Below are 26,873 nucleotides of genomic sequence, written 5' to 3' on the forward strand. Positions count from 1 at the left end.
TCAGGTCAGTACTGAATTTTTTGAGGAGGTTTTTGTTTCACTGCTTATAAATGTGGTAGTCATGTGTGCTATCTGTGTACATGCGTTTTTCATGGTTTGTCCTGATGTGTTTTTGCTCACTGCTGGTGGCATTGGAAGTGCCTGTGAACAATATTCTTGATTAATTGAAGGAAGCCTGTCTGCTGACAGCTCAGTGAAACTAGATCTTGTTTTCGCATTAGATTTATGACCACTGCAACCTGGCAGTAAATATATTACAGCCCTCTTACAAGAATAAATGCTTGGATGAAATTAAAACAGGACAATAGATAGGCACATCCACGTAATTACTCGCTGCATTAAATCCTGCTTGGCTATGCATTAACGATTCATTCTGACTAATATCTTTTGTCCTCCAAGTGTTGTTTTTTTTTTTTTTTTTTTGGTCCAAGCAAAATTTAATTTTGTCGATTATCTTTTGGAAAGCACCAGCATAGAGTCATCCTTTGGCTGCCTCCGGTACCATTAAAGAGGACAGATGGAATTGAGCTCCTTTGGGCCTGTAAAAGTAATTTCTTCATACCAGCTACTAATGTCATCGCACAGTGGTGCTCCATTAGATGGGAAAGCTGTCATATTGCAGTTTCTATAACACATTTGTCTTGTGTGGACAGACTTTTGACTAAAGTATGCTCCAGTTTACACTGTATTCTGGCCACGATTTGACCATTTAGACACATAATGCAACCAACCACAGTTTATTTTGTTTTTAGTTTAGGTGCCATTATGTTCGAAATGGGTTATTGCAATCAGTGTTATGGTAAGGTTAACGTCATTAGTTAACATAAACTGAGAATGAACAAAACTTCTACAGCATTTATTAATCTTAATTTTAAGTGTAGCATTTACTAATGCATTATTGAAATCACAAGTTATGCTTATTAATATTAGTGAATGCACTGTGACTTAATATGAACTAACACTGAACAACTGTATTTTCTTTAACATTAACAAAGAATAATAAATACTGTAATAAATGTATTATTTATATTTTGTTCATTGACTAATGGAACCTTATTCTAAAGTGTTACCAGTGTTGTTTTAGAATCATTGTGATTAGTTTTTTTTTTCATATTTTATCATTTTTGTTTTCTATTTAATTTAATTTAAAGTTTTAGTTTTGTGTTTTTGTCATTTTCATTATTTTTGTATTTTTAAAATTTGTCTATATACATTTTTTATTCATTTTTTAGTTATTACATCAAATTAAACTAATTGAAAAGACTTGAAATAAATTTAGTTCAACTAAATATTTTATTATATTTCAGATATTTTCAGTAATGAAAATGTATTTTATGGTTTAAGTAGTTTTTAGTTTTAACCATGATAACCCTTATTACAAAACTTTGTATATTAATATAATTAAAATGTGATTTACTAATTATCATCATTATTAGCTGTAGTAAATAAAAATATTGAAAATACTAAATAAGACTTCTTTATTTCTTAATTTTTAAATGTTGAACCATCACACTTTTTTAGACATTTTGATGGAAAAATATTTGGATAGTGCTTATATTTATTTATTAATTCACAGCCTTTGCAGTCGCATAAATGCACTTAGCTGTATTGTGCTTTCTGTGTTATTTCAATTAATCTTGCAGCCCAATTAGAAGGGCTGTGCTTGAAGTGAATTGTATTCTCTGTTTCAGAGTGAGAGTGTTTGACTTGCGTACTGGCTCTTCAGTGGTCTCCTTATATGCCCATCACATGGGCGTGACCACCGTCCAAGCAGATGATTGGAAGATCGTGAGCGGAGGTGGCGAGGGATTGGTCAGTGTGTGGGAGATGAGGATAGGAGCCAAACTCTGGGAAATGCACAACAGGTGAGAATGTTCATTTTGCTAAACTAAGTTCTCTTTCATGTCTTATTGTGCTTAAACTGTCAAATACACAAGTTTATGTTAAAACCACACCAGAGTTACAAAAACAGTCAGTTATGTCTATGAAGGTAAACAGCGAGGGAGGAAAAATCACATGCTTATATTAGATCTGTGTGGCAGCAGTGTAATATACAGTAAATAAATCAATAAATCCACTGCTCTCTTGTCTCCTCTGAGGCTGGGACTCTAAATTGTGTTCTGTGCAGCCTATGACAGAACAGCGAAATCTAAATGGCTTATTTTTTCACATGCTTGCAGAGAAAGGCTTACCAAAACAAATTTACTGGGTTGTTCTTTTTCACATTTTCTGGGTTGGTAGATTCATCGGGGACATGATTATACATTACAGGCTTTACAGAGTTCATCCTGCATCTGTTTTCAAATGCAGAATTGCACTGATAACTTATAATTGTTCTGTGTGAACAGACACCCGGTTCGCCACGTACGGTTCAACACCAGCACCCTGGTGACAGCCAACGTCCCTGATGAGAAGAGTCCTCGCGGGGCTTGTATCACAGACGATGACCTCACCGCTCACCGCAGGTAAAAACACATATTACATGATGTTGTGCTATCTTTGCTGTTATGGTTCACCCTGTTTATTCTGTACTTTTATGATTTCCTTAGATACAGAGGGCTGATCTGTCACTATGACTTCTCAATGGACTCGTCTGCCCAGGATCACGTTCTGCCCATCTGCAGGTCCAACTACACAGAGCCCACTGGACACAACTATAACATTGTTTTGGCGATGCCGTATGACATACTGAATGGTCCTTAGGTTGGCATCTGATATTCTGTTCTTTTAGGATCGGTTGCACTGGAAAGATTACCATTAAATTCAGAAAGAAGTTCACTTCCAGAACAGAAATGTACAGATAATGTACTCACCCCCTTGTCATCGGAGATGCTCATGTCTTTCTTTCCTTAGTCATAAAGAAATATGTTTCTTGAGGGAAAACATTTCAGGAATGTTCTCCGTATAGTGGACTTCTATGGTGCCCATGAGTTTGAACTTTCAAAATGCAGTTTAAATGCAGCTTCAAAGGGCTCTAAATGATCCCAGCTGAGGAAGAAGGGTCTTATCTAGCAAAACGGGGGAAAAAAATTACAATTTATATCATTCCTACATCACTGCAGAAGTACCTACCCAGTGTTTTCAAAGTGAACTTGCAAAGAAGTTCAAACACCCTATAAATTGTATATAAATTGTACTTTTTTCTTTTATTTGTTTGACTAGATAAGACCTTTCTTTCTCAGCTGGGATAGTTTAGAGCCCTTTAAAGCTGCATTTAAACTGCATTTTGGAAGTTCAAACTCAGGGGCACCATAGAAGTCCACTATATGGAGAAAGTCCTGAAATGTTTTCCTCAAGAAACATAAATTCTTTATGACTGAAGAAAGACATGAACATCTTGGATGACAAATTATGTCAGTTTTTGTTCTGGAAGTGAACTTTCTCCTTTAAGATGATCTGGGGTCATATTCCATCAAATGAATTAATAATTCAATCACAATTGTTTGTTTGGATGACCCGTTAAGATACGTATGTACACGTACATTTGGATTTATTATTGATATGATTGTTTTAATATCAGTTCTGATTCTACATCTTTCTTTTTATGTATGTATTGTATTTTAGTATACAATATTATAATATTAAATCACCATCTGAGAAGATGAAATACAAATGATACAAATGCTGCAGTCAATAATTCACCACACAAAATATGCTATGATTTCAAAGTTTGAGGTCAGTATGATTTATTTATTCATTTCACTTTTGTAAAAAAAATAATAATTTGTATTGTAAAATACAATATATTCCTGTGAAGCAAAGCTGAGATTTCAGCATAATTACTCTAGTCTTCAGTGTCACAAGATCCTTCAGAAATCATCATAATATACTGATTTGCAGCTCAAGTAATATTTCTTATTATTATCAAAAGTAGTGCTGCTGAGCAAACAGTGGAAACTGTGATAATTTTGTTTTTTTAGAATTCTTTGATAAACAGAACAGCATTTATTGGAAATATACTTTTTTAGAACATTATAAATGTTATTTCTGCCACTTTTTAAATCAGTTTAATGCTTCCTTGCTGAATAAAATGGAAAAAAACTAAACCTAAATCAAACCCACAACCTTTGACTTAGGAAGCATTTTATAACCTTGCATAGATTCATGATTTTAAAAAAATGCTACTTTTAAAGCTAATCATTTTATTCTCTTCGACGTGGTAGGAGTTTCAACTGACAATAATATACAAAATGATCATACTTTATTATCCTACAGTAAATGTTGTCACTGTAAAAACTATACACACCCTGTAATAAATATTAATATATAACTTTGATGGAAGGCCAGATGGATTAAATATTGTTGTAATAAAAGGGCAAATGCCTAAGGGCAACAAAACAATCACTCCCATCTGTGTCTGAAGTGAATGATAAGATTTGTAGATTCATTAACTCAGGGTGTGGAGTGTTTCAACACTTGCTAGATTGTTGATTTTTGTAAAGACTTCCTCCATTATAAAATGAGCACTTTGATCAGAAGGCTCAATTCGTCTGTTAAAAATACAGTATACATTGCATCTGAAAGTATTTCTGAGTGAAAATGCCTTGCATTGTACGAATGTCAACATAGGTTGAGACGCCACAAAAATAGCCAGGCCTCATAGGGTTCATAAATGTCTTCCAAATACTTGGCGTGTTTGGTTTGGACTCTGAAATGTAGTCAAGTTCACTTGTAGGCACGTCCATAGCTATATTTAAGAGAAAGTCAACTCAGTACGAGTTGAATACATATTTAGGTCTAAAATAAAGACTGTGCTGAAAAAACAAGTGCTGTCGTAAAGCGGAAATGACTCTCATTTCCCACATTTCATCGTCGTGGTGTCCAAGGTCAAGAAGTGAATATTCATCTTGGTCTCGATCTCTAAATTTTGCAAGATCTGTGAAAGAGATATGAGCAGCATGCATTCATACAGTTCACAGTTATATTTAATTATAATCCATATTATACAAGTGCAAACCTGCATGAACTGTTCAAAGGTGATTCCTTCATAAAATTCTTCAGGGTCCTAAAACAAAACAACGTAGCAGATCAACAGGTATCAATTACAAAATCGCATTTAAATTTGCGTTAAAATGATTGGATGGCTGGCGTACCATCTGACCCACTGTGACACTCGCCACTTCCAGCATTGCGGCATCTGAAATGGCTTTTGCGGTTTCTGCTCCTATGGTTTCATAGCTGGACAGCAGTTCCTCCACCACCTACAATCATAGTCACACTGTGGTCAAACAAGGACTGCGTTTGTAGTTTTATATTAAATAGGAAATGAGTCTTACACGTCTGTATTCTTCCAATGTGATGACGCCATCATTGTCAGTGTCATGCATGTTGAATAGAACTGCAGAAAAGAAGATAAGCTTTTACCACGTTTATTAAAATAAAAATGTAAACCTCAAAAACCTATATTAATGCTAAAAGAATTTGACAAAAATTGTGTCATTTTAAAATTGTGTTTTTAAAGCGACAGTGAGGATTAACCTTTGTTTAGAAATGAAATAAAATATAAAAGCATTTTTTTAGGCTATTTGCCAAGGCAAAGTTTTTAATTTCTGCTTAGTTATACTAATGTTAATTGCGACTATTTGCATACTAAATAAATGCGATTAATCATGATTAATCAATTTGACAGCATTATTAAGTAATAAAATATCTAAAAATTGACCAAAATATATAAAGTATACACATTTTTTATACACAACTATGTAGATCTACATTACCAGTCAAAAGTTTTTGAACAGTAAGAATTTTTTTTTTTTTTTTTTATAAAGAAGTCTCTTCTGCTCACCAGGCCTGCATTTATTTGATCCGAAGTACAGCAAAAATATTTTTTACTATTTAAAACAGCTCTTTTCTATTTGAATATATTTTAAAATGTAATTTATTCCTGTGATTTTAAAGCTGATTTTTTTAGCATCATTACTCCAGTCACATGATCCTTCAGAAATCATTCTAATATTCTGATTTGCTGCTCAAAAAACATGTTTTATTATGTTGAAAACAGATGAGTACATTTTTTTCAGGTTTTTGATCAATAGAAAGTAAACAAGAACAGCATTTATCTAAAATAGAAATCTTTTGTAACATTAAAAATGTATTTATTTCCCTCTAATAATGTTATTTCAGATAAATGCTGATCTTTGGATCTTTCTTTTCATTAAAGAATCCTGACAAAAATATACTCAACTTTTTTTTATATATATATATTGATAATAATAATAGTAAAAATGTTTCTTGAGCAGCAAATCAGCATATTAGAATGATTTCTGAAGGATCATGTGAGACTTAAGTAATGGTGCTGAAATTTTTGCTTTGATCACAGGAATAAATTACATTTTAAGATATATTCAAATAGAAAGCAATTATTTCAAATAGTAAAAATACGTCAAATTTGTACTTTTTTGCTGTACTTTGGATCAAATAAATACAGGCTTTTGAAAATGTCCAAAGTAAAATGAAGACAAAAAGTACAAATAAAAACAATAACAAAAAATCTTATAGTATATCAATGATACTAAATAACACTGATATCTGTAAAACTTCTGCACAAACTGAAAGCTTCAATAGAAAGAACATCTGTATTCTCACAGCGTAGTTTTTCCTTCCTGATGTTTTTCACCTCCTCTTCAGGAATGCGTGGTTTGGGTGGTCTGAAGAAGGCCAGGACAGTAACAAATTCCTCAAACCCAATCTCCTGCAGACAGCCCTTCTCGTTTTCACCCAAGTTCCTGGATGCAAGCACACAGACGTTATCATTCAGCATGTTTAGAAGCATGACAGAATGATTTTATCTTCAAAATAAAGGTATGAAAGAAGGGGAATTCACAGCAATACCATAGAAAAGCTTTCAAACTACAGTTTTTAAAAGAACCATTTTTTGTTTCTTTGTGTGAAGAACATTTAACAATCTTAAAGAAACTTTTTCCACTGTAAGAAGATTTGTGCAATGGAAACATTCTAAGGAGCCATCAATGCCAATAGAGGGTTTGTACTTATGTCACCATACTTGTATGTAAACAACAGCATAGATTGCACGGTTAATGTACAACTGAATATGTTCTGCTAATTTCTGCTGTCTAAACCATGGAAAAATGTGGAAGCTGCTCGATCATATAGAGAAGATTAAGATGTTAGCCTAATAGTTCACCTACCTGACTAGAAATGATAAGAACAAACACAAATGTTCTTCTCAAGATTCTGGAAATCCGGGTTCAGTTTGGCCAACCACAAACACCTTTTGTTCCTCACGCAGTCTTTTGCACTCTTCTCCTTGATTTGTTATAACTTCTGTCAGTCTATATTACTCCAAATGTTTTTCCCAGTCTGACCGATTAGTACAGCCCAAAACATGACAATATTTGACCTTTTTCAGCAGCAAAATATGCAAGTTTTGCTCAGTTCAGTAGCATTGTTTACGTTCAGTGCTGCCAATATGGCCGATCGATTGAGTGAATAAATTGTAGATTCCAGTTGTTACAATTAACCCTATATAGTGTGACAACATGCCTTTAATGAACTTTAATGTTCCCCATTTCTTCAATAGCATTTATTTAACAGAAACAAAACTAAACTTGCATATTTTGCTGATTATTGCTGCTGACGTTTTGGGCTGGTCAGACCAGGAAAAACATTTTGAACAAAAGCCATTTTAGTTTGCCAAACTGAACCCGGATTTCCAGGGCAAGAATCTTGACAACATTTGTGTTTGTTCTTATCATTTTCAGTCAGGTAGGTGAAATATTAGGCTAATATCTTTACCACTTATTAACTTTAGTTTGCCCAAATATTTTACGCTTCCCTGCTTACTAAGTCCTTCTCTGTATGATTTAGCAGCTTCTACACATTTTGTCTGTGGTTTAGACAGCAGAAATTAGCAAAACAACGTATTCAGTGCAGTGTTGTTTTTGAAAACCATCTTAGATTTAGTCTTAGTCTTAGTCTTTTGGACTAAAATGCTTCTTAGTTTTAGTCAAATTTTAGTCACTTCTATATGTGATAGTTTTAGTCCAATTTTAGTCGACGAAAAGTCAAAAAGGTTTTAGTCTAGTTTTAGTCGATGAAAAGTCAAAAAGGTTTTAGTCTAGTTTTAGTCAAAAAAAGGGAAAAAAAAGTAGTCTTTTAACAAATTAATGTTGGTCAGTAAGTATTTTGCTGTTGGGTAGTGTCACTTGTAAGTTCTGAAAATAGCAGATCTATAGTTCAACACAATGTGAGCTTCCGGATCGACTATTTTCACCAATAATTACAATAATGAAGGAATGTTTTAGAACATAAAAGACAAACAAGGATGGAATGCTAAAACGACTTGCCATACTAGTATAGCAAAGAGTATTTAATGCTAAAACGGCTTGCCATAGCGTCAGATACTTTTTAAGTTTTAATTGGCATGCACAATAAGCGGAAATGTCAAGCATTTTAAACGTCTGACGGACCACCCACTAACATTTTCGTCTATTCTCGTCTCGTCAACGAAAACTCACACACGTTTTTTAGTCATCAACGAGCCATTTTTATCTCGTCATCGTCTCGTTATCGTCATGAAAAAAAGTGCCGTCAACGAAATGATTTCGTCATCATCATCGTTGACGAAAACAACACTGATTCAGTGGTACATTACCCGTGCCCTTATTTATTATACATTTGTTTTAATAATAAATAAAATTTCTTTTCAGCTCAATTTAATAATAAAACATAGACAAAACAAAATGTTTGAGAAGAATATCTTAATGTGAAACCGAAAAAATGGAATAAAATTGAAATAAATGTCAAATATGTTAAATAATAATTTAAATAAATATAATTTAGATACATTTTAACTAATTCAAAATTAAATTAAAAAATGTTTTATAGACAAATAAGTAGATATGCCATCTTTATCAACTCGTCTGGATTTTAAATGGATTATATGACACTTAGCAAAATGGTAAAAGAACTACAAAACTTAGATATGGACCCAACTGAGTTTTTTTTTTTTTTTTTTGTACGCACCTTTTGTCAAAAAAGGCCTCAATGATCTGTCTTCGGATTGGATTGATGGCCAAATTGGTAATATTCTCAAGGTGTTCACGTCTGAAATTTAGAAGACATTTCATTATGAAGGCAAATTAATCTGACATCCTTTTTAAAACACACAATTTAATAATAGACCATGTGTCCTATGCTATAATGCAGAACTTGCATTAAAATCAGAGGTGAAATGGGTATAAACAACATATTGCACACATACAGTATGTGGCCCTGGATCACAAAACCCGCCGTAAGGACCAGTTTTTTTTTTGTGAAATTGAGATGCACACATAATCTGAGAGCTGAATGAATAAGATTCCCATTGATGTATGGTTTGTTATGATAGAGCAATATTTGGCTGAGATACAATTATTTGAAAATCTGGAATCTATTTTATATTTTTGAAAATCACCTTTAAAGTTGTCCAAATGCATTCTTAGCGACGCATATTATTATCAAAAATTAAGTTGCGATAAATTTACTGTAGGACATTTGCAAAATATCTTCATGGAACATGATATTTACTTAACATCCTAATCATTTTTGGCATAAAAGCAAAATCAATCATTTTGACCCATAGAGTGCTGTTGGCTACTGCTACAAATATACCTGTGCTACTCAAGACTGGTTTTGTGGTCCATGCTCACATATTTTGTTCAAAAAGGCAAACATAATTTGCAGACAAACTGCTCTAAAAATGAGTGAGAAAATGAGCGTGTTAGATAAGTGCTTAAGACAGTATTTTACTATCATCTAAATGAGTGTCAAGTCATTTGTACAGTACCTTAAAGTGTCTTCATCTTGAGTCAGGTACAGGAATCTGCTATGGAGGTTTTTTATCTGCTCTATTGAAACTGAAGTGAGAAAAAGACAGCAATTTCAGGAACATTTCAAAGAACTTCACAGATGAAGCAGTTCACTGCGGTGACATTCACAGCTGTTCTGAAGGAGTGATGGAGACAGAATATATGTGTGAGTGGGTGAAGCGCAAGACAAACTGCTAATTAATAAAACCATTAAACTCAATAAGGAATGCACGTTTCATTTGGGTAAGCATAATAAACTAATGCCTCAGATTACATAACATAAGGAGAGGAGCTCCACACTAAACAACACTGACAACATGCGACAATACAAACTGTATTAATAGAGCTTTAGACCGAAATAGATGCAATCAATCCCTAATGTTATGACAGCTGTCACCAAACCAGAACACTCTGCTATCTGCCACTATTAGCACTTGTACAATGTGCATTTGACATGTCCAATATGTGCTAACTAAAGTAAATATAACTAGAAAATACTATGCCAGTCTACATCAAGTTTCACATTTAATTTATGTGCAATTTCCATTTCGTTAATTATTATTGAAATTTACTAGCAGTTTCTGGGTGAAAAATTTTTCTCCATTCCCAAACTTTTTTTGTTTGGCAGCTGAACCCCTTTTAATTTAATATTTTAAATATTAATATTTAAATTAATATTTTTAAAATTTAAAAACACATGCACATTCAGTTATCTGCTGTTTGGTTAAAGGTAACACATACAGGTACAAATAAAATATTTAAGTTTTTAGTAGTTTTATTTTAACTTTTTTATTTACATTTACATTTTTTATAATTTATTTTATTATACCCTCCCCTAGAGTTTCCTTTACGAAGCCCTGCCATACAGACCAGTGTTTCCTTCTGCTAAATGAGAGACAGAAAAAAGGTACAAAGCCATTACTAGGGCATTATCCTAAGGTACATTTGTACCTTTTTTATCCCTAAATGCCACATATTATTGCTTTGAAAGCACATATTAGCAGCACCAGTCTAGTGACACATCTGTACCTTTTTTTGTGATTGTGGAAATGACATGAAGAAGAAAATTATAGGTCAGTTGACACATACATGCACACACAAAAAAGGAAAAAGACAAGTAAAACCAGAAAAACCCTTATGTTCAGAGAGCAAGGAAACTATTTGAACACAACTCACACTTTACAATAAGGTTTTATCTTTAACATTAGTCAACTACACGAGTAAACATGTCTTCTACAGCATATTAGTTTATACAGTTCAACAATACCTTAGTTCATGTATTGTGAACTAACATGAACAAACAATGAAGATTTAATGAATGGGGCCTTAATGTAAAGTTTTACTTTTCTATTCTATTCTATATCTATTTTGTGAGGTATTGTACAGTTAGTTTTGAGAAGATTTGCTCTGTGCATGTGCTTGGTAATACGGACTCGCACATTCACAGCTGTACAGTAAACAACTGCTGCGAAAACACTTCTCCCCAATGATAGATATGAATGGGATTATTTGTGCTTCTTCAAATGTCCTCCTACTTCTACATTCCAACTGAGTGACACTTTGGGTTCATTAGATTTAGGCTGTTCTGTGTGATATAATCACAGATAATCACTTTTTATGTACAGCACACTGTATAGTGTGCACTGCAAAATTGTGACCCTGGACCACAAAAAAAGTAGCACAGGTATATTTGTAGTAATAGCCAAAAATGATCAATTTTTATGCCGAAAATCATTAGGATATTAAGTAAAGATTATGTTCCATGAAGATATTTTGTAAATTCCCTACTGTCAATATATCAAAATGTAATTTTTGATTAGTAATATGCATTACTAAGAACTTCATCTGGACAACTTTAACCCTCAGATTCTAAATTCTCAAATAGTTGTATCTCAACCAAATATTGTCCTATCCTAACAAACCATACATTAAAGCTTATTTTTTTAGCTTTCAGATGATCTCTTATGACTGGTTTTGTTGTCCAGGATCACAATTTGGACAAGACAATATGCATTTTCATATATGTGACCCTGGACCACAAAACCAGTCTTAAGTAGCACGGTTATATTTGTAGCAATAGCCAAAAATACATTGTACGGGTCAAAATTATTTTTCTTTTATGCCAAAAATCATAAGCATATTAAGTAAAGATCATGTTCCATGAAGATATTTTGTAAATTTTCTACCATAAATATATAAAAACGAATATGCATTGCTAAGAACTTCATTTGGACAACTTTTAAAGCGATTTTCTCAATATTTCGATTTTTTTGCCCCCTCAGATTCCAGGTTTTCAAATAGTTGTATCTCAGACAAACATTGTCCTATTTTAACAAACAATATATCAATGGAAAGCTTATTTACTCAGCTTTCGGATGACGTAAGAATCTCAATTTCGACAAATTTACACTTATGACTGGTTTTGTGGTCCAGGGTCACATATATTTGTTATACTTGTCAAAATACAAGAATAAGCATCAAGTTGGCTCTAAATAATACCTCAACAAAAGTAATTTACAAACATTATATAATGCTTACAGTTCACTAGTTAATGGATATTCAGATTCAGATGTATTCTGTGTATATAAAAATATAGATTTCAAGACATTTCTAACTACTTGAATTGAAATTAATGATCCAGTTAAAACAATTAATAATCTGTTGTATAATGCAATCACGTTTGAGCTTTTCAAGTTTTTAATAAGCATAAACACACAAAACGCTATAATTTCTGTCAACTGTATGTTACATATTATAGCAACTTTTGGGAGGCTTAAACATTTTTTTTTTGGTACTATGGTATTCTTTAAAGTACTATGGTAACATATAGTACCATGATACAACTTTGTGATTTCATCACTGTACCATGGTACTTTGTTTATACGTGTAAAGTCACATATTCTAAGCACCTGAACAAATGTCGCTGTACATTTAAAAGTTTCATACATACTCACAGCCAGTTTTATCAGCCAAATCTTGGAACTTATGCACTTGTCCTGACTGAGAAGCTCCCATGTTAATGTCCGGAAAAGACAAGTAGGAAAGTCGTGTGAAGAATGGTCAGAACTTTCACAATAACGTGCCCTCAGACTTTGATAGCAAAGCTCCGCCCCCTCATGAAATATGCAAATAAGCGTAAGCGATACACCTGAGTTTCTCTTCTCGTCCGTTTTTTTTTGTTTTGTTTGTTGTTCTGCATGCGGGATCTAAACATTTTTGTGAGACACAGAAATTAACATTCCTGTTCAGGTATAATCTTATAACTATAAATTATAAATTTATAATCTCTAATAACTTTCTAAAAGAAGACATCCTCGCTTTTCTGTCATAGCAGATTTGGAGTCGTCAGTCTTCTAAATAAATCGCATAATGCTTCTTTTAATATAAAAATGTTAATAATGCATTCAAATAATTTAAACAAAATAAATATATTAAAACGTATATGATTATTAATTAAAATAAATCAACTAAAATATTAATTTAACGCATCTTAAAGACATTTTGTTCTTAGTATTCATGAAAATATCTCCGTCCACATAATATTTTTGTGATATTCAGCTAGTCTTTCTTCTGCAGCCAGAGAAAGGATTAAGGCATAATGTGGTTGATGCTTATATTTGCATTATAAATATTTGAGGTTGTGTGACGTTGGATTGGCATTAAAGTTAATGCAAACACATCTGCTTTGGATACAAGAGGGACACCACCCTGACTTGCTTGTCATTCATTATCAGACTTTCACTTTAAGGAGTTCAATGCTTGATAAAAACGACCAGGAAAACAATAACCAGAGGCGACTATGGACTTTACCTTTTCTTACGATTTGTATATTAGGAGTTCACACGGTCAGTGTCACAAATTTGCATTTATTTGTATTGTGACCTATTGTAATTAAATATTTAGTTTGCTTAAGAGTAATAGTTATAAAGTTGAGGGGAGACATGCTCAAATGTTTGCTAATATTATCATATTTTATTATTTTCCTTAAAAAAACAATAAAATACAAAATGTTATATATTATAAAAATAAAATAATAAATAACCAGACGAAGAAAATAGAGCTTATTCTTTTATTGTGATTCATTCTCTTATATTCTCAATACTTTTGAGTATTTACAACCACTATGAGCCAAGAATTCCTTGAGCCCTTGTTCCCTAGGTTTTTGTTTTTTCTTATAACTTTGAAATAAACATTACAAAATATTTTAAGGTGACAGCTTTAGACATGTCAAGTGCATGTTAGTTAACCTATTAACATATGTGACATTAGTGCATTAGTTCAGTGAGATGTGTTATGACTGGCGTAAGAAACAGGCCTGAAGCTGACCATCAACACATATACAGATATTCAGACCCTCACATAGTCTATACTGTACATACTATCTAGAGTATATTTTGTATCTGCACAAATACTGTAACTCGACCACATCATTTGTACTCAACCACTCAAATACAACACATGTAGTTTCTTTCAGCATAGACCACATTTGCAGCTCTGGGTCAAAGTCGCGCTCAAAACTAATCTAGGACCAGGATGTTGGTTGAAATGAATTAGAGAAAAAACACTGATCTTAGACTGGTTTTGCCTTGAAGGAATAAATGTACTCATCATCAGGCCATCCAAGATGTAAACGAGTTTTGGAGAAATTTAGCATGGCATCACTTGCTCACCAGTGGATCCTCTGCAGTGAATGGGTGCCGTCAGAATGAGAGCTGATAAAAACATCACAATAATCCACAACTAATTCAAACCACTCCAATCCATCAATTAACATCTAAAACGTAAGAATCGGTGCATTTGTAATAAACAAATTCATCATTAAGGCTAAAATACGAGTCCTCTATCCATAATATTGCTTTTTCCAATGAAAAAGTAATCTTGTCTGAATCAGGAGAGAAATATGCACGGATCAAGCACAATTTACAAGCAAAAACAGTTCTAAACGCACATGTCAGTGGATTTTGTAGACTTTTTCCACTGGATAAAGCATTATTTTGGATTATAGACAGTGATAGTTTTCGAGTTAAAACGCCTTAACGGTTTTTTTTTGGTTATCATGCAGATTTTCATTTCATAAGATGTCAGTAGATAGACTGGAGTCATGTGGTTTACTTGTGGATTGTGATGTTTTTATCTGCTGTTTTGACTAATTATGACGGCACCCATTCACTGCAGAGGATTGATTGGTGAGCAAAAGATGCAATGCTAAATTTCTCCAAATCTGTTCTGATGAACAAACTCATCGACAATTTTGATGGCCTGAGGGTGAGTACATGTTCAGCAAATTTTCATTTTCGGGTGAACTATTCCTAGATCCTCAAACATTCAATTCAGTCCCTTGTCAGTTGTAACAGTTCAGGAGAAAGTCAATGACTACGCATCTAAATTGGGGGAAGAAGGGAGGGAAAGAGGTGGCAATCTGGTCTACGGATCTAATAAGTCGTGCTCCTGGAAGTTGGCGGTGGGCTCCGGTGATTGCCCTGAGTTTGGGTTGAGACCGTGGTAGAGCTCCTCTACAGTCCTGTGGGTCTTGCACATGTCCTCTGGGTAACGCGCCTGGAGCTCTTCATTAGCGATGTAGTGTGTCTCAGAGAACTCAGTAAAGTAGCGGCCGACCTCAGGGTGAGCGATCTCCAGCGGGGCGGAGTGAGGCTCCAGATTTTCTGCAAACGAATAGAGGAAGTGAGGGTTTCTTTTCATTTTAAGATGCCAGTTGTCTCAAATCAATTAACACCTCACCCATTTGCCCCGAAAAGAAATGATTCACTGATGCTGATGAAATTGAGAGCAATTAGGACAAAGACCCAGTTTTCAAATAGCACAAAGTGATTATAAACAAGGCTCCAAAAGTATATGCACAACCTAAAACCATGAAATGAAGAATCAGACATTTCCATTGCTTACAGTTGAGGTCAAAAGTTTACATGCCCCTTTTGGAATCTGCAAAATAAGAGGGATCATACAAAATGCATGCTGTTGTTTATTTAGTACTGACCTGAATAAGATATTTCACATAAAACATGTGTGCATGCAGTCTACAAGAGAAAATAATAGTTGAATTTATAAAAATGACCCCGTTCAAATGTTTACTTATGCTTGATTCTTAATACTGTGTTGTTACCTGAATGATCCACAGCTGTGTTTTTTGGTTTATTGATAGTTGTTCATGAGTCCCTTGTTTGTCCTGAACAGTTAAACTGTCTGCTGTTCTTCAGAAAAATCCTTCGGGTCCAACAAATTCTTTGGTTTTCTAGCATTTTTCTGTATTTGAATGCTTTCCAACAATGATAGTGTGAAAAGATGGATCTCAAAATCATACCGAGGACAACTGAGGGACTCATATGCAACTATTACAGAAGGTTCAAATGCTCACTGATGCTCCAGAAGGAAAAACGATGCCGTAAGAGCTGGGGTGAAAACTTTTGAATAGAAAGTAGATGTGTACATTTTTCTTCTTTTGCCTAAGTATCATTTTTTTCATTTAGTACTACAGAAGACATTTACATGTTTTCCAAAGACAAAACAAGTTAAATTCACCCTGATCTTCAAATTCAAAAAGTTTGCACCCCCTAGCTCTTAATGCATTGTTTTTCCTTCTGAAGCATCAGTGAGCAGTTTGAACCTTTGGTAATAGTCGCATATGAGTCCCTCAGTTGTCCTCAGTGTAAAAAGATGAATCTGAAAGTCATGCAGTTATTGTTGGAAAGGGTTCAAATACACAAGAATACTGGAAAACCAAAGAATTTGTGGGACCTGAAGGATTTTTCTAAAGAACAGCAGGCAGTTTAACTGTTCAGGACAAACAAGAGACACATGAACAACTATCACTAAACAAAAAAACAGCTGTGGATCATTCAGGTAACATCTATTATTTTCTCTTGTTGACTGTAAACATCTTTTATGTTAAATATCTTTTTCAGGTCAGTACTAAATAAAAAATAACATGCATTTTGTATGATCCCTCTTATTTTGGTAAAATAATTAACATTTTGCAGATTCTGAAAGAGGGACCTCAACTGTAAATCTTGGCTCAGTGGAAAAACGTACCTTGTGCAGCGTATCTACATGTCCCATCCTGCACCAGGACGTTGTAGAATGGCTGATCTGCCCCCTTAGACAGCTGATGGACCCTCATAGTGTTAATCCACTCCTGACTCATGGTGCATTTAGGGTCCCATCCGTAGACAACGCAGTTGTATCCTGACCTATGAGAGAAATCAGTTTGAAAACAGTCAATCAAATATTCCTAATGTAAATGCATGGTTCATCTACAGTCTACGTAAAAATATGTAAACCATTAAAGGGATAGTTCACCCAAAAATGAAAATTCTGTCATTCATTACTCACCCTCATATCGTTCCAAACCTGTAAGAACTTTGTTCATCTTTGGAAGACAAATTTAGATATTTTAAATGAAATCCAAACGCTTTCAGACCCTGCACAGACAGCAATGCAACTAACACGTTCAAGGCCTAGAAGGGTAGTAAGAACATTGTTAAAATAGTCCATGTGACATCAGTGGTTGCACATCAAAGACTGACAAGGAGGAGATTTTTTATATTTTAATGATATTTTAATGATGTCCTTTAAACCTTTCTGGGCCTTGAACATGTCAGTTGCATTGTTGTCTATGCAGGGTCAGAAAGCTCTCGGATTTCATCAAATACATCTTAATTTGAGTTCTGAAGATGAACGAAGGTCTTACGGGTTTGAAACGACATGAGGATAAGTAATTAATAACAGAATTTTCATTTCCGGGTGAAGGGACCAAACCGGAACCCACCTCTTATGTTTCATGATGAGGCCTACAGAGTACTGTACGTCCCTGTGTTCCGGAGCGCTGCGTCTCTTTACCTCTGGCTCTACCGGATGCCTCTTATGCTGGATGTGCTCGAGCGTATGCTGCACCAGATATCCGACAGCTCCGTGTTGAGATGGGTCCAGAGCCTGGATATGTTGTAGAATATCCAACACCTGAGAAAACAAATCAAACAAACATTCCTCCCACTAGAATATTTAAATAGACATGATTATGAAATTCACTTATTAGCCTTCAGTATACAGTTTGTGTTTTATGGTTTAACTGCAATATTCACCATCCAAAATTCTCAATGGAAATGCAACATATACACTCCTGTATAAGCCCGTTATGTGTTAGGCATGAAAGTGAACTATCTGACAAAGTTTTAAACCCATTCTGAGACACCATGTTTAATATCCGCTGTCTTTTTTTTTTTTACTTTTGTGCAAATAGCCAATCTTTTTGGCAGACTGCATAATTGCAGTCAATAAATAGTCATTTTGTGATAAACTGTGACATGCTAGACCAAAACAGGCACTATTTTTGGAATCAGCTTACAAAATGTTTTGTTTGTAGGTACTCTTTGTGAATGGTTTCTATTACTATTTACACTTAGTGTAACCAGGGTGCTATTTAGTACCAGTTATACTTGTCTACCTTCAAAATAACAATTACCTTGGTTTATACTTAGTGTAAATAGTGCCTCCTTTATATTTAAAGGTCTTTTTCTTGAGAGTGGAGAGTGATAGGAAAGTTTTGGAACAAAAAGCATGAATGGTTGTTATTTTCAAATAAAAAAAATAATAAAAAAAAATAAAAAAAATAAATAAAAAAAGCATGAATGGGATTAGGAAATGATAAAAGATGAATTCAGGTTAATTATTGTTAACTAAAACTGAAATGTAATTATAACCACATTTTTCTCATTACTTAAATTATTCTTTAATTGAAATAAAATAAGTTTAAAGTAAAATCTAAAAAATGTATTTCAGCTAGTTGCAGCTAGTTTAACTTAATTATTAAAATAACTAAAACTAAGATTTTTAATGGTTTTTAAAGATGTTTCTTCTGCTCATCAAGGCTGCATTTATTTGATCAAAATACAGAAAAAACTAATATTGTGAAATATTATTTCAATTTAAAATAACTTTTTTGAAAAATGTAAATTTAATTTATTCCTGTGATACAAAGCTGAATTTTCAGCATCATTACTCCAGCCTTCAGTGTCACACGATCCTTCAGAAATCATTCTAACATGCTGATTTATTATCAATGTTGAAAACAGTTGTGCTGCTTAATATTTTGTTGGAACCTGTGATTTTTTTCCAGGATTCTTTAACAAATAAAAAGTTGAAAAGAACAGTGTTTTGTAACCATCTAAAAGTTTGGGGTCAGCACATTTTTTTTTTCTAAAGAAATTAATACTTTTATTCACCAAGGATGTGTTAAATTGCTACAAAGTGATAGCAAAGATTTATATTTTAAATAAATGTTGTTCTTTTAAACATTTTATTAAATCAAGAATCCTGAAAATAGAATCACAGGTTCCAACAAAACATTAAGCAGCACAACTGTTTCCAACATTGATAATAACAGTAATTAATCAGCATATTAGAATGATTTTTGAAGAATCATGTGACACTGAAAACTCAAGTAATGGCTAATAAAAATTATCTTATTTTATATTTTAAAATATATTAATTAGTTAACTACTAAAAATGTCAAAAACTAAATTACTAATATTTTAACTAAAATGAAAATGGAAAATATAAAAATAAAAACTCATTCAAACTATTAATTAAAATTATAACATTATATCAATGATAACACTGAGATAAAAAAATAAACAACATTAAAAGAAATCGCATATGTGCTAACCACTGTGCCACAGAGATTTTTTCTTTTTGACTATTCTTTATTAAGCAAATTACTGACATTTAAGTCTCATCTGTGAGACTGAACTCACTTTTTCAGGCCAGATGCCCAGGTGGAAGTAGAGACGGGCCTGCAGCAGAAGATATTGCACATTATCAGGGTTGATAGTGAGGTAGAGATCCAGAGAGTCCCGCAGGAGCTGATATGATTTCTCATTCCCTTCCCTGCACAAAACACAAAAGCAAGCACATTTTGTAAATAAAACATGTGTCTGACAACTTCACAAATTCATCTGAATGCCAAGAAAAACTGATTTTATTTACATAAAACAACTGCATGATTCCCTGACTGGCATACTAATGAGTATACAAGCAGTATTTTAAACACCTCCTTCATTCGAGATTTAAATAAATTATTTTATAAGACTACAACAATATCATGATAAAACAACAGTTCACACTGACTCAAGTGCAGCTAAAGTAGTAAAAATCCATGTGTGATTCTCACCCTCTTTTGCCGATGTTCAGCAGGTTCCCCACCATCCGCAGCAGGAGCTCGCTGGTGCTTATAGCGCTGTAGTAATCTGCTCCCACCTGGTGTCGGATCAGATTCTCACACTCTTTAGCAGCCAGCTGCTTTCCTTTCCCAAACGTGTCGATGTATACATAGTCGTAGATGTCATCACTCCTACAAAACAACTCATTAGTCAGCTCAGACTGTTGTTTTATTTTTAATGTAAGCACAGCACAATTTCTTGAAGCATAATGGGATTAAAGCAATACTGTTGGAAAATGTAAACTATATTATTGCTCAGCGATGTGGTGGCCAAATTATTAGAACACTAGTATTTTCACCAGCTAAAAATGTTTTTTAGTCAGTTATTCCTATATTTTGCTGTAGTGTGTCAGTAGGTAATAAGAGTTGACATTTCCAAGCATTGACTTTGCCATTAATTGTAATCCAGTGAGAGGAGTCTGACAACAGCCAGTGCTCCACACAGAGATCTGATCTGATCATCATCCGGTCTGTCTAAAATGACATGAAGAAACACAACAAACAGAGACAGACTAAATTCAGAAGAACTGTGGCAATGTCACCAAGATGCTTCAAGATGCTACCTGCAAAGCTACAGTACTCTTAAAAGTTTAAGGCAATTGTGTAAAAATGCTGTAAAGTGAAGATGCTGTCAAAAATAATGCCATAAATGGATTTTCTTTATCAATTAATTTCTGTTAACTAAATTAAATCAACATTTGGTGTGACCATCCTTTGCGTTTAAAGCAACTTTTGCCCTAGGTGCACTTGCGCATAGTTTTTCAGGTAGCTTTGCAGGTAGGTCTCTTAAAGCATCTTAGAGACGTTGCCACAGTTCTTCTGGATTTAGTCTCAGTTAGTTCTGTTTCTTGTTCTGATGGTGAGATCAGATCTGTGGGTGGAGCACTGGCTGTTGTCAGACTCCTTGTGCAAACAAAAATCTCACTGGATTATAACAATTAATGGCAAAATGAATGTTTGGAAATGTAAACTGATATTTGCTGCTGACACACTACAGCAAAAGATAAAAATAACTGACCTACATTTTTTTAGCTGCTGGAAATACTAGTGTTCTAATAATTTTGTCCACCACTGTATTAACAGATCGATATATAGTACATCCTACTTTACCTGGATACATGCAAATCTAGCAAATCTTGGATGCAAAATAAAAATTATATTGTCATCCAGCTCTTTATATAAAGTTGAATATATGTCCAACTTCATCCACAAATATACAGTATACCCACATAGAACAATATATAGGCCATTATATAGCAAATATCAACTGCTTGGTTGCTTGTATCATTGTAAAACTGTAAACTATATTATCTCAGCTCTAAATGGCATCTTAATATGGTATTAAAATACCATAAACACATACAAATAAATCTGACTTGAAACTGATTGGTGCTTGCTATTGCTAAGTAATTTCATACTAATAGACTCTACTAGCTAGAATGCGTTAAACACCCACCTCCTTTGATTTTGGCACCAGCGGAGTAGGAAATGGTTGGGGAAGTTGACGGGCTCCAGAGGAACTCCTAACTTCCTGGCCAGAGTCATGTAGAGCACAGAGAGACTGATGGGAATGCCTGTCCGACGGACCAGCACCTGACCACAAGGGGGCACATTGTGACAAACTACATTTCTGTCTAAATTGTTTTTTACTTTTAAGCACAATTAGATGGCAACATTTGAAGGTACTTCAGTGTTTTGTGTGATTTGTGGAAGAGAATTTCTTCGTGTCATCAGTGTTAAGTGTTGAATTAAGGGTTATTTTTGTCCTTTCACTGTAGATAAGTGCTTATCTTCCCAAAATATACTAACATTTAAAAGTTTGAGGTCAACAGGATTAAAAATTATATAATAATAATACTTTTTTATTAATACTTTTAACAAGGATGCATTCAAAAATGACAGTAAAAACTTACATTGTTGCAAAACATTTAAATAAACAATGTTTTTTTCCATCAAACAGACGCTTTTCCTGAACACGGAAGTAAGTCCGACTCTTAACTGAAAGAATGCTTTGCATTTCCGGTCTGCATTGTTTCTAGTCAAATTAGGGTATATTCCGAGCTAATAAACTAATGTTAAACCTATTCAAATGTTTTTAAAAAGCACATGGCTCCATAGCGCCATCACTTGGCAATGTCGCAATGACCGTTATTTGTCAGTGCCTCACTTTAATGAGTGTGTAGATGACACGAAGCAGCGGACGTTAGCTACATTAAAAACAGATGGACGCTATTTGAAAGGGTTCCTATGGAAACCGGAACAGAAAAGCATTCAATCTGACGTTAGAATTCGTAATGGCGGCGCTCATCGTTTACTCAGGAAAAAGGTCTATAATTTTTCAACGTTTATGTCAATCACACATACTATAACAACTTGAATTGAAAAAAATCATATTAAAAATAATAATATATGTATATGCAATATATCTCTATTTTTATATTTAAATAATTTACAAATTTATAATTTACATATAGATATATCTATCCATCTGTATGGACAGATACATACTAAAATAAGTAATGTCAATAAGAAAGAATTTAAATATACATGTTACTTGAAATTATTTGCTTATGCAATGCATGTTGCTTGTAATGCATTGCCATAACACTGGTCATCCACACCTGCCTAAATGTAGTATTTTGGAAACAGGTATGATATCCATGCGATTGCATTACCTGATGTATGTATGAGTTGAGTGGATTGTAGTAGTCACGCTCATTGCCCTTGTACTGTAGCTGGTCATACAGCACAGCATTCAGAGCGCATATGACTTGCCTTTGAAACTCCAGGTTTTCCAGAACAAAGCAGTCACCTGGAAAAACATTGGATGCTACAGCTTTAAGAACAACAATACAATTGTGGCTGCCCAATGCAGTCCAAAGCAGATTAAAAAATGACATTTACTTTATCAACATCAAGCTGAAAGCTTTTATCGAACAACAGGGAGAACATAAGCCTGGCTACACAGGTCTGACTAATAGACCTCATGAGAATAGTAAATGGAATTTTCCAGATCTCTCCTTGCAGACTGACCTTGACTGGCTCGTAGACTTGGGTGAGTGGCGTTTTTTACTCGCAGATACTTCTTCACCTTGTCTGTGATTTCTTCTATCTGCGCAGATATGCTTTCAAGACTGATATCAGCCAGAGGGTTGCAATACTGATCGACAAAAACAGCTCCTGGAATTGGAGATTAAACAAACTGACATGCATAAATCATTGATCTAAATATGAATTCCATGTTGAACCTCAATCATCCATAATAATATAGTGAGGAGTGCATACTGCCTAATTTCATTGTGAAAATTATGTTGTTCTTTACTAAGCATTTACACTACCAGTCAAAAGTTTTTTAATGTTTTTTATAGAATCCAATAGTGGGAGATATTTTTACTATTCAAAATAACTGTTTTCTTTTTAAACTGAATATATTTTAAAATGCAATTTGTTTCTGTGATCAAAGCTAATTTTCACCACTATTACTCCAGTCTTTAGTGTCACATGATCCTTCAGAAATCATTCTAATATGCAGATTTGGTTTTAAATAATTAAAATTTATGAATAGAAAGATATTTGTTTGAAATGAAACACTTTTGTAACATTATACACTATACCATTCAAAAGCTTGGAGTCAGTTTTTTGAAAGAAATGATTGAAATTAATACTTTTAATTTTGGAAGGATGTTTTAAATTAATCAATAGTGATGATAAAGCTTTTATAATGTTACAAAACAATTATATTATTATGTTTTCAACATAATTAATAAATGTTTTGTGAGCAGCACATCTTATATTAATATTAGAATGATTTCTGAAGGAATCTGGAGTAATGATGCAAAAAATTCAGTTCTGAAATCACAAATTACATTTAAAAATATATTCAAATAGAAAAGGTATTTTAAAATCTTTTTTTCCCCCCCAAAATTGTACTGTTTTTGCTGTATTTTGGATCACAAAAATGCAGGCTTGGTGAGCAGAAGAGATTTAAAAACATTAAAAATCTTACTGTCCAAAAACTTTTGACTGGCAGTGTATAAGAACATTCTGATAATGTTACAAAGCCCAGCATGCAGCACACATATTTTAAGTTTATCATGCATGTATTTGAGCTAAGATTATTATATATGATAACCTTCATTTTGCCTTGTCACTGCAAGGATAAAGCAGTATATGGTAATAAAATTTTTGCGTTAAATGAATAGTTCACCCAAAAATTATTATTTTTTACAAACGTTCAGCTTTTCACTTCACAAGATGTTAACTGATGGACTGAACTGGTGTGGATTATTGTAATGTTTTTATCAGATGTTTGGCACCCATCCACTGCAGAGGATTCACTGGTGAACAAGTGACGTAATGCTAAATTTCTCCAAATCTGTTTTGATGAAGAGACAAACTTATTTACATTTCTAAATATTAAGCAAATTTAACTTTTTGGGTGAACTATTCTTTAAACAAGACATAAAACGTGACTTTTTTGGTGAGAAATCAGCTTACCTTCAAGGGCGTATTGTTGTTCTGGTGGTCGCTCAAGAAAAGCCTTCAAATTCCTCAAAATGTTCTGCTGCCGGAGGAAGTACAGTATTTTCTTTGCATAGTACTTAAGTGTCAAACATTTCCTGGGAAAGAATTCAATTCACCAATTCCATTAAATGCTTAAGTGTCAAGAAGAAAATTAAATAGCATTAGCATGAGCTCATTTCTAACCTTTTGTCCGAATTCAAAATGGCAATCAGCTCATCCTCACAGAAGTGTTCTGGAGCACCAAGAGACTCGATTTCCGCAAAGCTGTCTCCAAGAACCTGACCAACGCAAGGCTGAGTTACAGATCTCTGGGTTAGTTACTAAAAATACTAATTAAATCCAGCTTACCGTACAAAAATACCTGTCCAAATGTAGCATAATGACCATATAATAAGGATTACATTTTTTTCTCGTTTGAGAAAATGATACATTGCTTTGCAATTTGGTCTCTTTTAAAGTCACTTACAACTTCTGTGAAGAACCTCTTGGAAATGGACTCTACTGTTCTTCTTATCTGTTGACCAACCATGTGCCGGGTTTTGAATTCTTTTAGCCAATCGTATGACTCATTCTGCTGATAATATCTCTGCAGCCTCGGCCACCTAGAATATTAATGACACAACAATAATGTTTGACCTCAAAAAGGTCCTCACCAGGGGATTGCAAATATGTTAGACTTATTCCTTAAAAAAACAAAAAAAAACAAATACATACTTGTAGTACAGGGTGCATTTTGTCAATACATTTTTATGCCAAATCTAGCTAAAAGACTGAAATTTGAAAGTAAATTTTTAAATCTCCTAACACACAATAGTAGTTTTTGTTAATAACAATAATCCCAATTGTAATAATCTTAAAGCTACACTTATATTTAAAGAAGCTCGTGTTCATTTCTTATGAGCACATCAGAATATCATGCATTTCTGTGTTCAAGGTCACTTAACGTTATCAACAGTTAGCATTTAGTTATTTACAACATATAAGAGGTGAGCCTATAAAACTAAAGCATCACATATTATGCATCTCTCTGCATGTGCACACAGGATAAATTTGGTGCATCAGCAGAATGAGAACACGACCTGATAGCTGTCAAGTCACGCATTGAATGCACATCTTAAACCACCAATCAGGGATCAAACATATTTTCTATGGTTTGATATACTGGAGATTAATGGAGGTATCAATCTTTAGAAATGTTTTTAATTTATGCCACCTGAGCTTGTACTGATGCGCCCAGACCTTTCCCCTGCCATGGCACACGTCGTGCAGCCTCTTGCACGTGCAGGAAACGTTGCAAATGTCGATATGGTTTAGAACGGGGAAGCACAATATATGCTCTAATAATTCCGCTGGCAAATCGGTTAACCGTTTGGCGAAACTCTCTGAAATAACTGCGTTTGTCCCTAAAACTCGATCTCCCGTGTATGGCGTCGCCATCTTTTCTGTTTACTCCGATGACCTAATCGAAGCCCCGCCCGGTTGTCAGAGAAACCACGCCCCTTTCTGGTGCAAAGGGCTGAACTTTGAGTGAAATGATCCGAATGTACACATATTTACTATAAAGAATATATAGATCACAACTTATAAATCGAATCTAAATCTAATCTATATTAATCTATTAATATAGATTAATGTGTAATTAATAATAATTATATTATTATGAAGAGCAATTGAAAGTAATACATGCATACTTTATAAACAGTTTTAAAAGTAATAATCGTTTATGTTATTAAAAAAAACAAAAATGTACAAGTGCTGTTTTCATTAATTTATTTATCTCTATTAATATTGATTAATTGCATTTACATTCTTAATTTGTAATTAATAATAATTATATTATTATGAAGAGCAATTGAAAGTAATACATGCATACTTTATAAACAGTTTTAAAAGTAATAATCGTTTATGTTATTAAAAAAAATGTACAAGTGCTGTTTTCATTCATTTATTTATCTCTATTAATATTGATTAATGATTTGCATTTACATATACATTCTTAATTTGTAATTAATAATAATTATATTATTGTAAACAACAAATAAAAGCAATAAATGCATAATTTGTAAACAGGTTTAAAAATATTTTTTTAATATTTATTAAAACAAAACAAATGTACAAGTGCTGTTTTTATTTATTTATTTATTTATTTATTTATTACATTTTACAGCATGTTCAGTCCTTAAAAAAATAATGCATCTTAACTTTACATTACGGAAATATTTTATTTATTTATTTATTCTATTCATTTATTTATATTAATTTCCGTAATCATCGTTGTATGTTATAAAAACATAAAACAATTGTACAAG

The 26,873-nt window shown here is 33.4% G+C and overlaps 3 protein-coding genes across 4 annotated transcripts in view; 1 reads left to right on the forward strand and 2 right to left on the reverse strand.

The window, feature by feature from the left end:
• The window catches only part of fbxw8 (F-box and WD repeat domain containing 8), a 34,227-nt gene extending 27,478 nt beyond the window's left edge, over nt 1–6,749 (forward strand). The window contains exons 9-12 of one of the 2 annotated variants that reach the window (XM_073840972.1): nt 1,692–1,865; nt 2,349–2,465; nt 2,550–2,703; nt 6,628–6,749. In XM_073840972.1, coding sequence (XP_073697073.1) covers nt 1,692–1,865; nt 2,349–2,465; nt 2,550–2,703 — 445 coding nt within the window. In that variant the 3' untranslated portion in view covers nt 6,628–6,749. Of the gene's footprint in view, nt 1–1,691; nt 1,866–2,348; nt 2,466–2,549; nt 3,625–6,627 lie in introns of those variants that run through there. The other variant, XM_073840971.1, reaches the window with a different exon arrangement.
• On the reverse strand, nt 3,657–12,854 carry tesca (tescalcin a). The gene is made up of 8 exons (XM_073840973.1): nt 12,764–12,854; nt 9,788–9,857; nt 8,986–9,066; nt 6,586–6,725; nt 5,277–5,338; nt 5,094–5,201; nt 4,958–5,005; nt 3,657–4,876 (listed from the first exon to the last, which is right to left on the reverse strand). Exons 1-8 carry the CDS (start codon nt 12,822–12,824, stop codon nt 4,793–4,795), a joined length of 654 nt encoding a protein of 217 aa, XP_073697074.1. The 5' UTR covers nt 12,825–12,854; the 3' UTR covers nt 3,657–4,792.
• A 1,010-nt stretch (nt 12,855–13,864) lies between these two features.
• On the reverse strand, nt 13,865–26,001 carry fbxo21 (F-box protein 21). The gene is made up of 12 exons (XM_073840350.1): nt 25,778–26,001; nt 25,031–25,166; nt 24,748–24,857; nt 24,538–24,659; nt 23,074–23,220; nt 22,716–22,852; nt 21,497–21,633; nt 19,993–20,172; nt 19,577–19,709; nt 17,593–17,783; nt 16,857–17,014; nt 13,865–15,472 (listed from the first exon to the last, which is right to left on the reverse strand). The coding sequence occupies exons 1-12, from the start codon at nt 25,999–26,001 to the stop codon at nt 15,234–15,236; spliced, it is 1,914 nt and encodes a 637-aa protein (XP_073696451.1). The 3' UTR covers nt 13,865–15,233.
• Nucleotides 26,002–26,873: the final 872 nt, after the last annotated feature.

Source organism: Garra rufa, chromosome 5 (assembly GCF_049309525.1).
Source record: "Garra rufa chromosome 5, GarRuf1.0, whole genome shotgun sequence".
In the NCBI taxonomy this organism is placed as follows: domain Eukaryota; kingdom Metazoa; phylum Chordata; class Actinopteri; order Cypriniformes; family Cyprinidae; genus Garra; species Garra rufa.

Coding starts and splice junctions, on each gene's coding strand:
- fbxo21 (XM_073840350.1), bottom strand. CDS start 26,001: ATGGCGACGCCATACACGGGAGATCGAGTTTTAGGGACAAACGCAGTT. Junction 25,167..25,777: donor GCGCATCAGTACAAGCTCAG/GTGGCATAAATT, acceptor TTAATATTCTAG/GTGGCCGAGGCTGCAGAGAT. Junction 19,710..19,992: donor CTGAACATCGGCAAAAGAGG/GTGAGAATCACA, acceptor TGTTTTGTGCAG/GGAAGGGAATGAGAAATCAT.
- tesca (XM_073840973.1), bottom strand. CDS start 12,824: ATGGGAGCTTCTCAGTCAGGACAAGTGCATAAGTTCCAAGATTTGGCT. Junction 6,726..8,985: donor GAGGCCTTTTTTGACAAAAG/GTGCGTACAAAA, acceptor GCTTGCATCCAG/GAACTTGGGTGAAAACGAGA. Junction 5,006..5,093: donor GTGTCACAGTGGGTCAGATG/GTACGCCAGCCA, acceptor GTTTTGTTTTAG/GACCCTGAAGAATTTTATGA.